The 13,201-nt window shown below is 49.8% G+C and overlaps 1 protein-coding gene across 2 annotated transcripts; it reads right to left on the bottom strand.

Moving 5' to 3' along the window:
- Positions 1–41: 41 nt before the first annotated feature.
- LOC310670219 (uncharacterized protein) lies at positions 42–11,668 on the bottom strand. 2 transcript variants are annotated; one of them, XM_083425123.1, is made up of 5 exons: positions 11,563–11,668; positions 8,742–8,904; positions 7,205–7,857; positions 5,770–5,899; positions 42–4,722 (listed from the first exon to the last, which is right to left on the bottom strand). In XM_083425123.1, the coding sequence occupies exons 2-5, from the start codon at positions 8,812–8,814 to the stop codon at positions 3,299–3,301; spliced, it is 2,280 nt and encodes a 759-aa protein (XP_083281249.1). In that variant the 5' UTR covers positions 8,815–8,904; positions 11,563–11,668; the 3' UTR covers positions 42–3,298. The 2 variants fall into 2 exon arrangements, with proteins under 2 accessions (XP_083281249.1, XP_083281250.1); XM_083425124.1 differs by lacking the exon at positions 8,742–8,904.
- Positions 11,669–13,201: the final 1,533 nt, after the last annotated feature.

The raw sequence follows: 13,201 nt of genomic DNA, 5'->3' as shown, positions 1-13,201 counted from the left end.
TAATTGAAATAACCCCCCCCCCCAAAAAAAAACCAACACCATGAGGTGGGTGAAACTTTTATTTCAGCATGGAAAAGAAAACATTTTTCTTCAGGAGGAGGTTCATGTCACTGCGGAGGTGCGAAATCTTTGGCCCACCAAATGTCGCTTGAACTACAACTCCCATCAGACCCAGCAAACATGGCTGACGGCCAGGCCTGCTTCTTGCCGTTTCAAGGGAACCTCTTGCAAATTTAATAATGAAAAATTCAATTTCGTTAAAGGACTACAAAGGGACGAGCCACACAATAAGTTCATTTGTGGGTGAAGCCGCACTTAGGCTGACTCCAGCTTCCTCCGGCCTTGGGTGCCCAAATGTTGTTGGACTACAACTCCCATCATCCCCTGCCATCTTGGCCAACGATCAGGGATGATGGGAGTTGTAGTCCAACAGCAAGGTTGAAGAAGATTATACAGATTTGAGCAGCTCACAGCTGGAAATCTTAATTTAGTTGCTACATATGATTTTGGGGGCAGGAGGGGATTACATTAAAAAAAATGAAAAGTTTTATGCATTAACATGCCCAACTGAACATATAATAATAATCTGAATTTAAACTATGCCCAAAAAAAGTACCAAAAGCTTTGTAATGGTTATCCCCCCCCAAACTAGAAATTGCTGAAAAATGGGAGTTTAGTTCAGCAACTTCTGGAGAGTGTGAGGTTGGAGAAATCTGGCTTAAGTCTGTTCTACTCTAGATCATGATTTCAAATTCCCAGTGACTATGAGATTTAGGAACATGATTTTTGTGCCACATGGCAAAGGGGGATACTGCTGCAGGGCGAAACCAGCGGGTTCAATCTGCTCTGTTGCACACACCTTGGTGAGACTTGAGAACAGATGAGAGAGGATTGCACAGGGCCCTCCAGCATAGCTGTCAACTTACAGATTTGAAAATAAGGGACCAGCGGTCTCGAAAATAAGGGATCGGCAGCCAAAATAAGGGATTTTAGTCAACCAGCAGCCAAACGAAGCCTCAAGTGGTGGTTCCCACAGCGCAGCAACCCGGCAAAGGGGATGCAGCAAGGAAAACCACCGTCCCCTCTCCGCTGGGAAGCGCTGAGCAAAGGCGAGTCCCCAGGCAACGCGGTCGATTTGATCGGCACAAGGCATGCAAGCTCCACCCCGCAGTCGTTCTTAGACTCCTTATTGGGTGAGCAATGCAGCCAAGCAACACAGTTGGAGCCTCCCTCCTCCCTGGCCGGCAGGGAGGGAGGGAGAGGAGCTGCTTCCTTTGAAACCCGGGGAATTTAAGGGACATCATCAATAAGGGACAGCAGCGGGACATGGCGCTGGGATAAGGGACTGTCCCGCCAAATAAGGGACGCTTGCCAGCTATGCCCTCCAGGTGTTGCTGAACTACAACTCCCAGAAAGCAATGGTGGGAGTTGTGGTTCAGCAACATGGGGAGGGCACCAAAGGTCCCCCCGCCACCTTCCAACCCACGACTTCCAATCGGTATCTGTGACGTACAAATCTGAGCAACTACAACTCCCATCATCCCTGACCAGTCAATGGATGATGGGAGTTGTAGCTGAACGACAGCTGGGGGGACCCGAGGTTGCCAGAATACTGAGCCCCAAAGGAAGGAGGGAGGAGGAACTTTGCCCTCCCAAAGGTTTCGGAACTACAACTCCCATCGGGCGCAGCACAGGAACATGGGAGTTGTAGTTCATTAACACCTGCAGGGTTCCCTGCACCTGTACAAAGGAAGCAAGCTCTCGCAATAAGTGGCGACTCTTACCCAAAATGGGAGCCGCCCCCTGCGAAAGTAGCATCCTGGATTTGGAAGCCAACTTTCTGTGCGACTTGCGCCGTGAGTGAAGTTGAACATGCAGGCGGCTGCAGAGCCTCGGCGATTTCAGAGAGGCTCTGGCAAGCACAAAAATCATTCCCTGTGTGCAAACACTGCTGTGCTCCTCTTTCCGGGCCACTTCCCATCTGGTTAAAAAACAACAACGCAAACTCGAAAACCCACATCGGAGTCCTGTCTCCTGTTGCGCACGGATCCTTTCCCATGTTTGGAATTCCAGCCGCCCCATTTTCTCTCCCCCAGGTCCGCTCAACAAAGCACCTTGACTCAAAACTAATTCTCTCTCTCTCTCTATTCGCAATTTAGGAAATAATAAAACAGGACCTACCCAGTCCCAGACTTTCAGCCGCTTTGATACAATCGGCAAAGCCAAGCCATAAAGTCTGGACAGCATTACTTTCAGCTTATGTGTAGCCCTGCCTCTAGAAAAGTAGCAGGTCAGCGAAGTTATATCCCTTGCATGCTACATATCTACCTGCAAGGATTTTTCTTTCTTTTTTTCCGTGGCGGAGAGTTGGTGTGCACAAAATATTCCCACATCTAAAACACCTCTGCACTGCAGCCTATAGTGGTACGGTCTGAGAATTGGTTCCCCCACCCCGCAAAAAAGAAAAGGGAAAAAAAAGTGAGATTTCAAGTGGCAGGATGGACTTATAGGTAGCACAGAAATCAAGGCAAAAAGCAGTGGGTTCTGGCTTCAGGGAACGCAAAATCAGGTTCGCTGGTGGCTGGTAGGGTGGAACGCTAGGAGCCTAACAGTAGGTGGCGCCACAGCCAACGACAGAGTCAGCAGCAGGCAAAGCCAACTCGTTTTTGTCCCCATCTCCCTCCTCCCTGCTGTGTTCTAAAACAGCAACATTGAGGGGAGGAAGGCGACAGGCAGCGCCACCCCTGGGCTGGCAGTTGGGAGCTATCTGGGTGCAGACTGAGGTTGGCGGGGCAGTGCCTCGTTTGCTCCTAATGGGCTGTTTCCCACTGATCAGGTCCCTCTTTGTAGGTTTCAAAGGCTTAGCACTCTGAGCACCCCAAGCCTGGAGGGCTCCTCCCTCCTCTATCTGGAAAAGGGGTACACATTGAGAAGAGCCAAGTGGCCGGGACATGACAGGCGTTTTGGAGAGATTTGCTTTCTCCCCACCTGCATTTTCAGGCACCTTCGTTTATGCGCTCAGAACAAACCTTCTTCCCAGAGCAAGCTATTTGCCATGACTTTTGGCCTAGCTGGGCTTGTGACACCCCTGTTCACTTTTAAAGGGGTTTATATCGATCGGTGCCCGACTCTGGTAGCGGCGGGAAAAGAATGCATCGATATTCCAGCACAGATGCCCCAAAAATGCCCCTTCTAGAGAAGACGGGGCGCTAACGAAATGCCAAAGACCCAAGTCTTATTACGAAAAGGGGAAGAGAGGAGGATTCGATTATCTACTAAGGTTCGTCCAACTGATTTTTCAAGAGTTTCCTTCTGCGTGGATTCTCTGATGACTAATGAGGTTTGAGCTCTGCGTGAAGCTTTTCCCACAGTCCAAACACCGGTATGGTTTCTCCCCTGTGTGTGTCCTCTCGTGGGCCACGAGGCTAGAGCTGCCACGAAAGCTCTTCCCACAGACGGAGCACTGAAAGGGCTTCTCGCCGGTGTGGATTCTCTGATGTGTAATGAGGTGCGATTTGTAGCTGAAGCTTCTCTCGCACACCATGCACTGGAAAGGCTTCTCTCCCGTGTGGATCCTTCTGTGCGCGCTGAGGCGGGAGCTGACGCTGAAGCTCTTCCCGCATTCCCCGCACTGGTACGGCTTCTCGCCCGTGTGGATCCTCTCGTGGCTGACGACTTCCGAGCTGCGCAGGAAGCTCTTCCCGCAGAACGAACACCGGTAGGGCTTCTCCCCGGTGTGGGCCCTCTCGTGCGCGAGGAGATCTGAGCTTTCGCTGAAAGTTTTCCCACAGTCCAGACATATAAACGGTCTCTCGCCCGTGTGGCTTCTCTGATGCTTCCTGAGGCGAGAGCTCACGCTGAAGGTTTTCCCGCACTCGGAGCACTCGTATGGCTTTTCCCCCGTGTGGATTCTCTGGTGGCTGTTGAGGTACGAGCTCTGGCTGAAGCTTTTCCCGCACTCCAAGCACTTGTACGGCTTTTCCCCCGTGTGGATCCTGTGATGCGTGATGAGGTTCGAGATGTCGCTGAAGCTTTTCTCGCACACCGAGCACTGGTAAGGTTTGTCGCCGGTGTGGATTCTCTGATGACTAACAAGGCCCGAGTTGCGCCGGAAGCTCTTGCTGCAGTACAGACATTTGTACGGCTTCTCTCCAGTGTGGGTCCTCTCGTGAGCGATCAGTCCCGACTTCACACTGAAGCTTTTGGCGCAGTGCGAGCACTTGTAGGGCTTCTCTCCCGTGTGCGTCCTGCGGTGGGCAATGAGGCTCGAGCTCACGCTGAAGCTCCTCCCGCAGTCGGAGCACGTGTACGGCTTCTCTCCCGTGTGGGTTCTCTCGTGAACGATAAGGCGCGACCGGAGGCTGAAGCATTTCCCGCACACCGAGCACTTGTGAATTTTCTCTCCGGCTTGGTCTGAGCCCTGACTGAAGTTTTCTTCATAGACGATGATCTTCATGGGCGGCTTGCCCTCACCCTTCTCTGCCGCGGCTACACCGAGATCTTCGTAACCACCCGCCAATGGGATGGATTTTTGCAGCCTCTTCCTGGGTGGCTTTTTCGACGGCTTATCTGATCGCGGCGGCCTTTCGGGTAGGTCTTCCGGTTTGTCAAAGAGAGGGAAGGTCTCCTCAAGGCCTTCATCGGATGCCTCACACAGTCCCTCGTGCTCCCTGTTCTCTGGCTGGGGGCTCCCTTTGTTGTTCTCACTAGGGCACAGGTTGCCTAAAAGGAACAGTTTTGGGGATTAGCACTGATAATCATAATCGTCTGTTTTATCTGAATGCCACTTTCTCACAGAACGGTGTCCAAAATGGCACAAATCATATCAAGTGAGCAGTAAATGTGCTTTTATGTAAGTCGGAAGGTGCCCAGAGTGGCTGGGGCGACCCAGTCAAATGGGTGGGATACAAATAATAAAATTACAGTGGTACCTTGGTTGTCTAACTTACTCCATTCCAGGAGTCCGTTCGACTCCCGGAACCGTTTGAAAACCAAGGCGCGGCTTCCGATTGGCTACAGCTGCTTCCTGCACTCAATCGGAAGCCGTGTCGGACGTTTGGCTTCTGAAAAGCGTTCACAAAGCAGAACACTTCTGGGTTTTCAGTGTTTGGGAGCCAAAACATACGCGTACCAAGGTGTTCGAGAACCAAGATATGACTGTTTTACTCTTATTTCTAAGTTCCAAACATATCAGAAACCATTACAAATCATCAGTCTCAGTCACAGACCTGATAGAAATTATCACAATATCAGCAAGAACCCCAAAACAAATTTAAGAATCAAAATCAACGGCTTGGCTCTGGGACTTCAGAAGTTCAGAAACTAATATAGAGTCAGACCATGGATCTAGTGAGCATAATATTGCCTATGCCAATTGGCAAGATTTCAGGCTGACGTCTCTCCCAGCCTTAGCTGGAGATTCCTGTCTCTCCCCAACCCCCTTCTTTCTTTTCTCTCCCAGCCTTTCCCTCTCTCTCCCCCTTCTCCTCAGTCGGTATAACAGGAGACTCCTGATCTCGGGGTTGTGGGTTCGAGCCCCACATTGGACAAAAACATTCTGGCACTGAAGGGGGTTGGACTAGATGACCGCCATGGTCCCTTCCATCTCTATAATTCTATGTCTCTCTCCCTTCCCCATCTCACCAAGCCTGCCTCTCCCTTCCTGTCTCCCCCTTTGTTTCTCTTCTAGCTCTCCGCTTAATGGTTTGGGTCACAGGAACATCCAAACGAACCAATTTTAAAATTCAAATGAGCGCAGTGGCACCTTACCTCGTGAAGAACTGTCCTCCGCAGCAGTCTCCTCCTTGACCTCCAGGCCCTGCTGTCTCTGCTCAGGGTCCAACAGAGCTCCTTCGGCCTTCAGGGACGTCTCCCTGGCATCCTCAAACAATCCCGGCACCTGAAAGACCAGGAAAGAGGCTGAAAGATACAGCATGTGGGGGGGGGGGCAACGCCACAGGCGAAGACAGATTCTAAGCCCACCCTGAACAACTCTCAGACCTCCCTTACCATTCCTTGTTGCCGTTGGTAAGCCAGAACAGAAAAATCAGCTTCATTCCCACGACTGGTCGTTATTTATTCATGTTTTTTTTAAAAAAAAACATTTCTTCCCTGCCCTTTGTAGTAAGGTCCCAAGGCGGGTTAAAACAATTAGAACACAATACAGTGGTGCCTCGCAAGACGAAAAGATTCCGTTCCGCGAGTCTCTTCGTCTTGCGGTTTTTTTTGTCTTGCGAAGCAAGCCCATTAGTGGATTAGCGCTATTAGCGCTATTAGCGGCTATTAAAGGCTTAAGGGATTAGCTGCTAAAAGGCTATTAAAGGCTTAAGGGATTAGCGGATTAGCTGCTAAAAGGCTATTAGCGGCTTAGATCAGCTGTTAAGCGGCTTAGATCAGCTGTTAAGCGGCTTAGCGAACAGCTGTTAAGCAGCTTAGGGGCTTGGGAAAAAGGGGGGGAGGGGAAAAAAACCCCCAGGAATCGCAAGACATTTTCGTCTTGCGAAGCAAGCCCATAGCAAATTCGTTTTGCGAAGCACCTCCAAAACGGAAAACCCTTTCATCTAGCGGGTTTTCCGTCTTGCGAGGCATTCGTCTTGCGGGGCACCACTGTATTAAAAAGCAATTTAATATTGGGACCAAAAAAACCCCACACACTTTGAGTGTCAAAACCAAAGGTAAAGAGGTGGGTCTTCAGGGGTCTCTAAAAGCTGTGCAATGGGGCTCGCTTGTGCAGAGGATGCACCGAGGGGCCACCCCACAGAATGCTCTCTCCTGGGCTGCCACCCCACTAACTTCTGAGGGAGGGGGAACAACCAGGCGGGTCCCCTCTGCCAACCTCAGCACCCAAGAGGGTCTGTAGGGAAGGGGATGTTCTTTCAGATATTTGGGCTATATCCAATGCAAGTGCTGTTGAGAATTGTATCCATTATATTTTCTCTGCGCAATCGGAACGGATTTCAGGAACCAAAAAGTCGTATTGAAAAAAGTCAACTTTCGCGCCGTCTAGCCCCACGAAATGGCCACTAGGTATTTCGTTTTGGCGACTGTAACCCTGGTTTGAGGAGCCATTTGGCGCCCCATGGCCTGGGGAGAGTGAGTGTGGCCCAGGAGGGGGCCTGACAGACAGGTCTGAGGGCCACATTTGCTTCCTGGGATGGAGGCTGCCTATACCTGGATGAAAGATTTAAGAGACCCATTATCTCACTTGTGCTTCCGGCCTTTCGGGCTCTCGCTGCCTCTGGAGGAAATCCTCGGCCAACATCACCGCCTGGGCGCAGGTCTCCGGGCAGCCATCTTTGACCCAACTCTGGCTCTCTGGCGGCAGGATGGCCAGGAACTGCTCCAGGATCAGCAGCTCCAGGATCTGCTCCTTGGTGTGCCTCTCCGGCTTCAGCCACCGGTGGCAAAGGAACCAGAGGCGGCTGCAGGCCTCGCGGGGCCCGTCGGCCTCCTTGTATTGGAACAGGCGGAAGTGCTGCCGCTGGACTTCGGTGCTGATGGCATCAACCCGCAAGATGGCCGCCTTCACCTTCCCGTAATCTCCCGCTTCGCTCTCCTCAAATCGCGGCCCTTCCTCTTTCAGGCCCGGTATGAGCTGCGACATCCACTTTCCCGGACGGGTGTCAACAGCCTTCTCAACGGTCGTCAAAAATATATCGTCCCAGCGCGGCGGGTCTGGAAGCCGGGGGTCGTCCACTTCCGAATGAGACGTCACCACCATCTCCGTGACGTCCCTCGTGCAGACTTCGTCGCGTGCGGCAGCCGCTTCGTTTTTCACCAGAGCAACGTGGTTGGTCACACCGGCGTCCTCAGAAACGTCTGTCTGTCTTCTAGGGCCTCCATCGGCCATTTTCTCACCTGTTGTATATAATTTGTATTATATTTTCTGTTTTACATTTTAAAGTACTCCTTAATATATCAATGACGTCCCTTTTTCTCTTTCATTTAACATATCATAAATACCTGCATATTTTACAAAAACTATACCATTTAGTATTCCGTTATTACACCTAAAGGTAAAGGGACCCCTGACCATTAGATCCAGTCACGGACAACTCTGGGGTTGCGGTGCTCATCTCGCTTTATTGGCCAAGGGAGCTGGCGTACAGCTTCCGGGTAATGTGGTTAGCCTGACTAAGCCGCTTCTGGTGAACCAGAGCAGTGTACAGAAACACCGTTTACCTTCCCACCAGAGTGGTACCTATTTATCTACTTTCACTTTGATGTGCTTTCGAACTGCTAGGTTGGCAGGAGCAGGGACCGAGCAACGGGAGCTCACCCGTCGCGGGGATTTGAACCGCCGACCTTCTGATCGGCAAGTCCTAAGCTCTGTGGTTTAACCCACAGTGCCACCCGCGTATGTTCTTCTAATTCTCTTATAGTATATGTTAAGTCTGCGAGTTGTGCATATTCTGTCATTTGGGGGCTAACAAAACAAAGGCCACAGTGTTGGCATACATAAATAACCTTTTTTGACACCTGGGAATTATCCCCAACAGGAAGGACTCTGTTTTTGGGGGGAAAGTACTTTTTGACATTTCCCCCCAATACATTATGGATCATTTCCCCATACACTTTCACCCTTTAACAGGTCCACCACATATGAAAGAATGTCCCCTCGACCTCAGTGTATCTCCAGCACTTATCTGATTCAGTCTTAGGCATCTTAGCAAGCCTACTCTGAGTTAAACACCATCTGTAAATCATTTTCAGGAAGTTCTTCTGCCTGCCCATTTTCTCACCTGCCCACTCCGTTGGAAAAGGTTCCTGGAGGCCCAGCGGGATGGTCCCCACCTCCTCCTCCTCCTCCGCCATTTTCTCTCCCCAGATCAAGGGCAACTTTAGCCCAGCTCGGCTATCTCCACTCCAGATTCAACCCCTTCTGTGTCTTCTTACTAAGCGCAGCTGGGTTGGGTGTGAGAAACGGAACTTTTATTTGTTCGGAAAGATAAAATGCCCAACAAGAACAACAATAATAATGAATAGATACGACCTGTGCTTTCCCCAAACAAGTGAAGACCTTTTTTGTTCCAACAGGATTTCTAGCTGGGCAAATGGGGTCTTTACTGCCAGTGTCCTCTTAGAATCTTTGAATTATAGAATCATTGACTTGTAGAATTGGAAGGGACCCCGGGGGTCATCTAGTCCAACCCCCTGCAATGCAGGGATCTCAGCAAAAGCATCCATGACAGATGGCCACCTGACCTCTGCTTAAAAACCTCCAAGGAAGGAGAGTCCACTACCTCCTGAGGGAGGCAATTCCACTGCCGAAGGGCTCTTACTGTCAGAAGTTTTTTTCCGAATGTTTAGTCAGAATCTCCTTTCTTGTAACTTGAAGCCATGGGTTCAAGTCCTACCCTCCGGAGCAGGAGAAAACAAGCTTGCTCCATCTTCCATTGGACAGCCCTTGAGATAGTGGAAGATGGCTATCCTATCTCCTCTCAGTCTCCTCTTTTCCAGGCTAAACATTCCCAGCTCCCTTAACTGTTCCTCATAAGGCTTAATCTACAGACCCTTGATCATCTTGGTTGCCCTCCTCTGCACACATTCCAGCTTGTCGACATCCTTCTTAAATTGTGGTGCCCAGAACTGGACACATTATTCCAAGGCTCTTACTTCCCTTGATCTGGACACTATACTTGATGTTGATGCAACCTGGAATAGCATTAGGGGTTTTTTTTGCTGCTTGACTCGTGTTAGGATTCTTTTGGTCTTGTTTTTTTTTTAATGTTGGTTTTGTGTCTTTTAACTGTTTTTAATTATTTTGTGTGTAAATCGTCTTGAGACAGTCGTTTAGAAGGAAATTCATAAAACAATTGTAATAAAAAATATTAATAATTACAGTTAGATTGATTATTATTATTGGGATGTAGTCAACTAATTCATTTCATCAGCGCAAGTATTTCCACGTGTGCAATGGAGCCTCCCCCGCTTATTCGTCAGATATGGGAAGTGTGCAGGGTGTCAGGATTCACAGAATGCTGTGTGAGATAGTAAGTCTGCAGGCTTGAGTTTGCTGGCTGATGCAATCAGCCTGCAATACTTTCTATGGAAGTGCTGGGTCAGAAAGACTCAGCAAGTAATGTGCTGTCAGTTGATTGGCTGTCATTGGTTTAAAAGGAAAACCTGTCCGTCAGTAAGTGTGGTGGTGCAGAAGAGTGTGGTCAGAGAGCGAGAGAGGGGGGTCTTCCTATTTGCCTTAAGGTGCAGCCAGGTACTCTGTTTGACTGTATGAACTGCTCGTGTATTATAGCCTGTAGATATTTGTATATATAAAGGTAAAGGTAAAGGTACCCCTGCCCGTACAGGCCAGTCTTGCCAGACTCTAGGGTTGTGCACTCATCTCACATAAGAGGCCGGGGGCCAGCGCTGTCCGCAGACACTTCCAGGTCACGTGGCCAGCGTGACAAGTTGCATCTGGCGAGCCAGAGCCGCACACGGAAACGCCGTTTACCTTCCTGCTAGTAAGCGGTCCCTATTTATCTACTTGCACCCAGGAGTGCTTTCGAACTGCTAGGTTGGCAGGCGGTGGGACCGAACAGCAGGAGCGCACCCCGCCGCGGGGATTCGAACCGCCAACCTTTTGATCGGCAAGCCCTAGGCACTGAGGCTTTTACCCACAGCGCCACCCGCGTCCCTGATTTGTATATATAGCTCACAATAAATATACTGCACTGAAGAACCTGGAATTCTGAGCATTTCTGCTAAAGCGCTGCGGAGAATTCGCGACACAGGGTGCACACCCGGTGTGAATGGGGGATGTTCCTCTGCCCAAGTCGAAATCCTTGTGCTGATGGAACAAGTTAGCTAGATGCAGCCCATTCGTAAGAATTCTTAGTAATGAATAAAGATTAATAATCAACCATGAGCCGTTTACATAGCTCAGTTGGTTGAGCATGAGACTCTTAACCTCAGGTTCGAACCCCGTATTGGACAAAAGATGATTGCATTGCAGGGGGTTGGTCTAGATGACCCCAGCGTGCCTTCCAGCTGACAGTTCTACGGTTCATTTAATCCCGCCTGAGGCCAGGCTAGGCGGAGAGGCAGCGATCTTCAGAGCTGAGCAAGTATTTAAACCTCAAACCTTCCTGGCTCGATGGCCCACACTCTTCCCCACCACACCAGATTGGGGACAGCGCAGCAACCCTGTGCATCTTTACTCAGAAGCAAGTTCCCCTACAGACTATAATCTGGAGTTGGGAGGGAAGCATTGCAGGGATACGAATGCACTGTATTCCAGGATAAGATCTCGTGCGTCTATTGAAGCGGGCTGCAGTATCCCCGAAGCAGACACCGTCATCAAATCGTTAGCCTTCCAGGTCACACAGGACTCTTTGTTGTCAGGGCTGCCCTCTCTGGAAATGACCATCCTTGCTGGAATTCTTACATCATTCAGGCATGGATGGTGGGCTGAAGTCTCCTCTTTATTATTATTATTATTTGCAATTTCTGTCCTTAATCATCATCATTCTGTCTTTAACCATCATCTATAATAATAATAATAATAATAATAATAATTATTGCACATGCATCTCCCCCAACTCTCCTCCATCAGTCACTCACCTTTTGCAAAGATTGCAAGGTCGCAATCCTTCCTTGCAAGGTGGGTGCAAAACACAGATCCCTGGGAGCTGGAGGCACAATTCAGAAGGCGAATCTGCCCTCCCCCCCCCTCCTCGCAACTCCCCCCTTTCTCCTCCCCCTCCCGTCACAGGAAGGAACTCGCCAGCCCCCGAAAGGTCCTCCCCCAGGACCTCGCTCTCGAGTCCCGCCCCTCTAGCAACGGCCCACTCTCTCGCTTTAACCCCTTGCGCGCCTCGCGACACAGCGAACCAACCATGCGGGGTTCGCGTAAGGCGGGAGCGGGAGGCTTTCTTCAGACCCCTTTCCCTGCTGGACCCCCACGAGAGGTGGAGGGTGGGGTGGGGAGTAGGTGCCGGCGATGGGCGGGGCCAGAAGCCAAAGGGGGCGGGGCGGTTGGCTGCAAAGTTCCATCTTTTTGTTGCAATGTCCCGCTTTGCACAATAGGCTGGCTGATTTCTTTCTTTCTTTTTTTATTACAAAGGATCATGCAATTGTAGAGTTGGAAGGGAGCCCCAAGGCTCATCGAGTACAACCACACTGTAATATAATGATGATGATAAAAATTTATTATTTATACCCCGCCCATCTGGCTGAGCTTCCCCAGCCACTCTGGGCGGCTTCCAACAAAATATTAAAATACAGTAATGTGTCAAACATTAAAAGCTTCCCTAAACCGGGCTGCCTTCAGATGTCTTCTAAAAGTCTGGTCGTTGTTCTTCTCTTTGACATCTGGTGGGAGGGAGTTCCACAGGGCGGGTGCCACCACCGAGAAGGCCCTCTGCCTGGTTCCCTGTAATTTGGCTTCTTGCAGGGAGGGAACCACCAGAAGGCCCTCGGCGCTGAACCTCAGTGTCCAGGCAGAACAATGGGGGTGGCGACACTACTTCAGATATACTGGATGATGATGTATTATTATTTAAACCCCATCTATCTGGCTGGGTTTCCCCAGCCACTCTGGGCGACTCCCAATAGAATAGTAAAAACACGATAAAACATGGATGCTTCGGCTGAGATTCCTGCATTGCAGGGGGTTGGACTAGATAACCCCTGGGATCCCTTCCAACTCTTAAGATTCTATGATTGCAACACAGGGAACTCAACATGCATTCCACTGTCCGATTTGAAACCATACCAAACCCCCCTTAGCTTTGTAAACGTGCAAGCAAGTTTTGCTGCACATAAAACGGAGAGAAGAGTTATATTGAGGGAACAAAATTTAAAAGATGAAAATCAAACTTGGCACATAGATGAAGTAGAGTTGTGCCTGCTTCCTAAAGCCCAAAGGACTGCTTCCTGGTGCCTTGCTTAGCCTTTGCTTCCGCCCACACAGCAGGTTCCCCGTAGGAGTACTTGTGAAGCCCACTTGGTATGAAAAGTTGGGCCGCTCCGATTTAGTCACCTAGGTTGCTTTTAAAGGTTTAATAATAATAATAATAATAATAATAATAATAATAATAATTTATATCCCACCCTCCCCAGCTGAAGCCGGGCTCAGGGTGGCTAACAACAACAAAACAGTACAAAAGTACAGCACAAACAACACTCTAAAATCATTCATTATAAAATTAATTAATTCAAGCCACTGGCAGCCATTGGGCCAGAGCTCCGCGAAGATTGC

This window comes from Podarcis tiliguerta (assembly GCF_965153285.1).
Source record: "Podarcis tiliguerta genome assembly, chromosome: 2".
NCBI lineage: Eukaryota > Metazoa > Chordata > Lepidosauria > Squamata > Lacertidae > Podarcis > Podarcis tiliguerta.
Note: the sequence above shows the minus strand (reverse complement) of the source record. Positions and strands in the feature narration are given on the sequence as shown.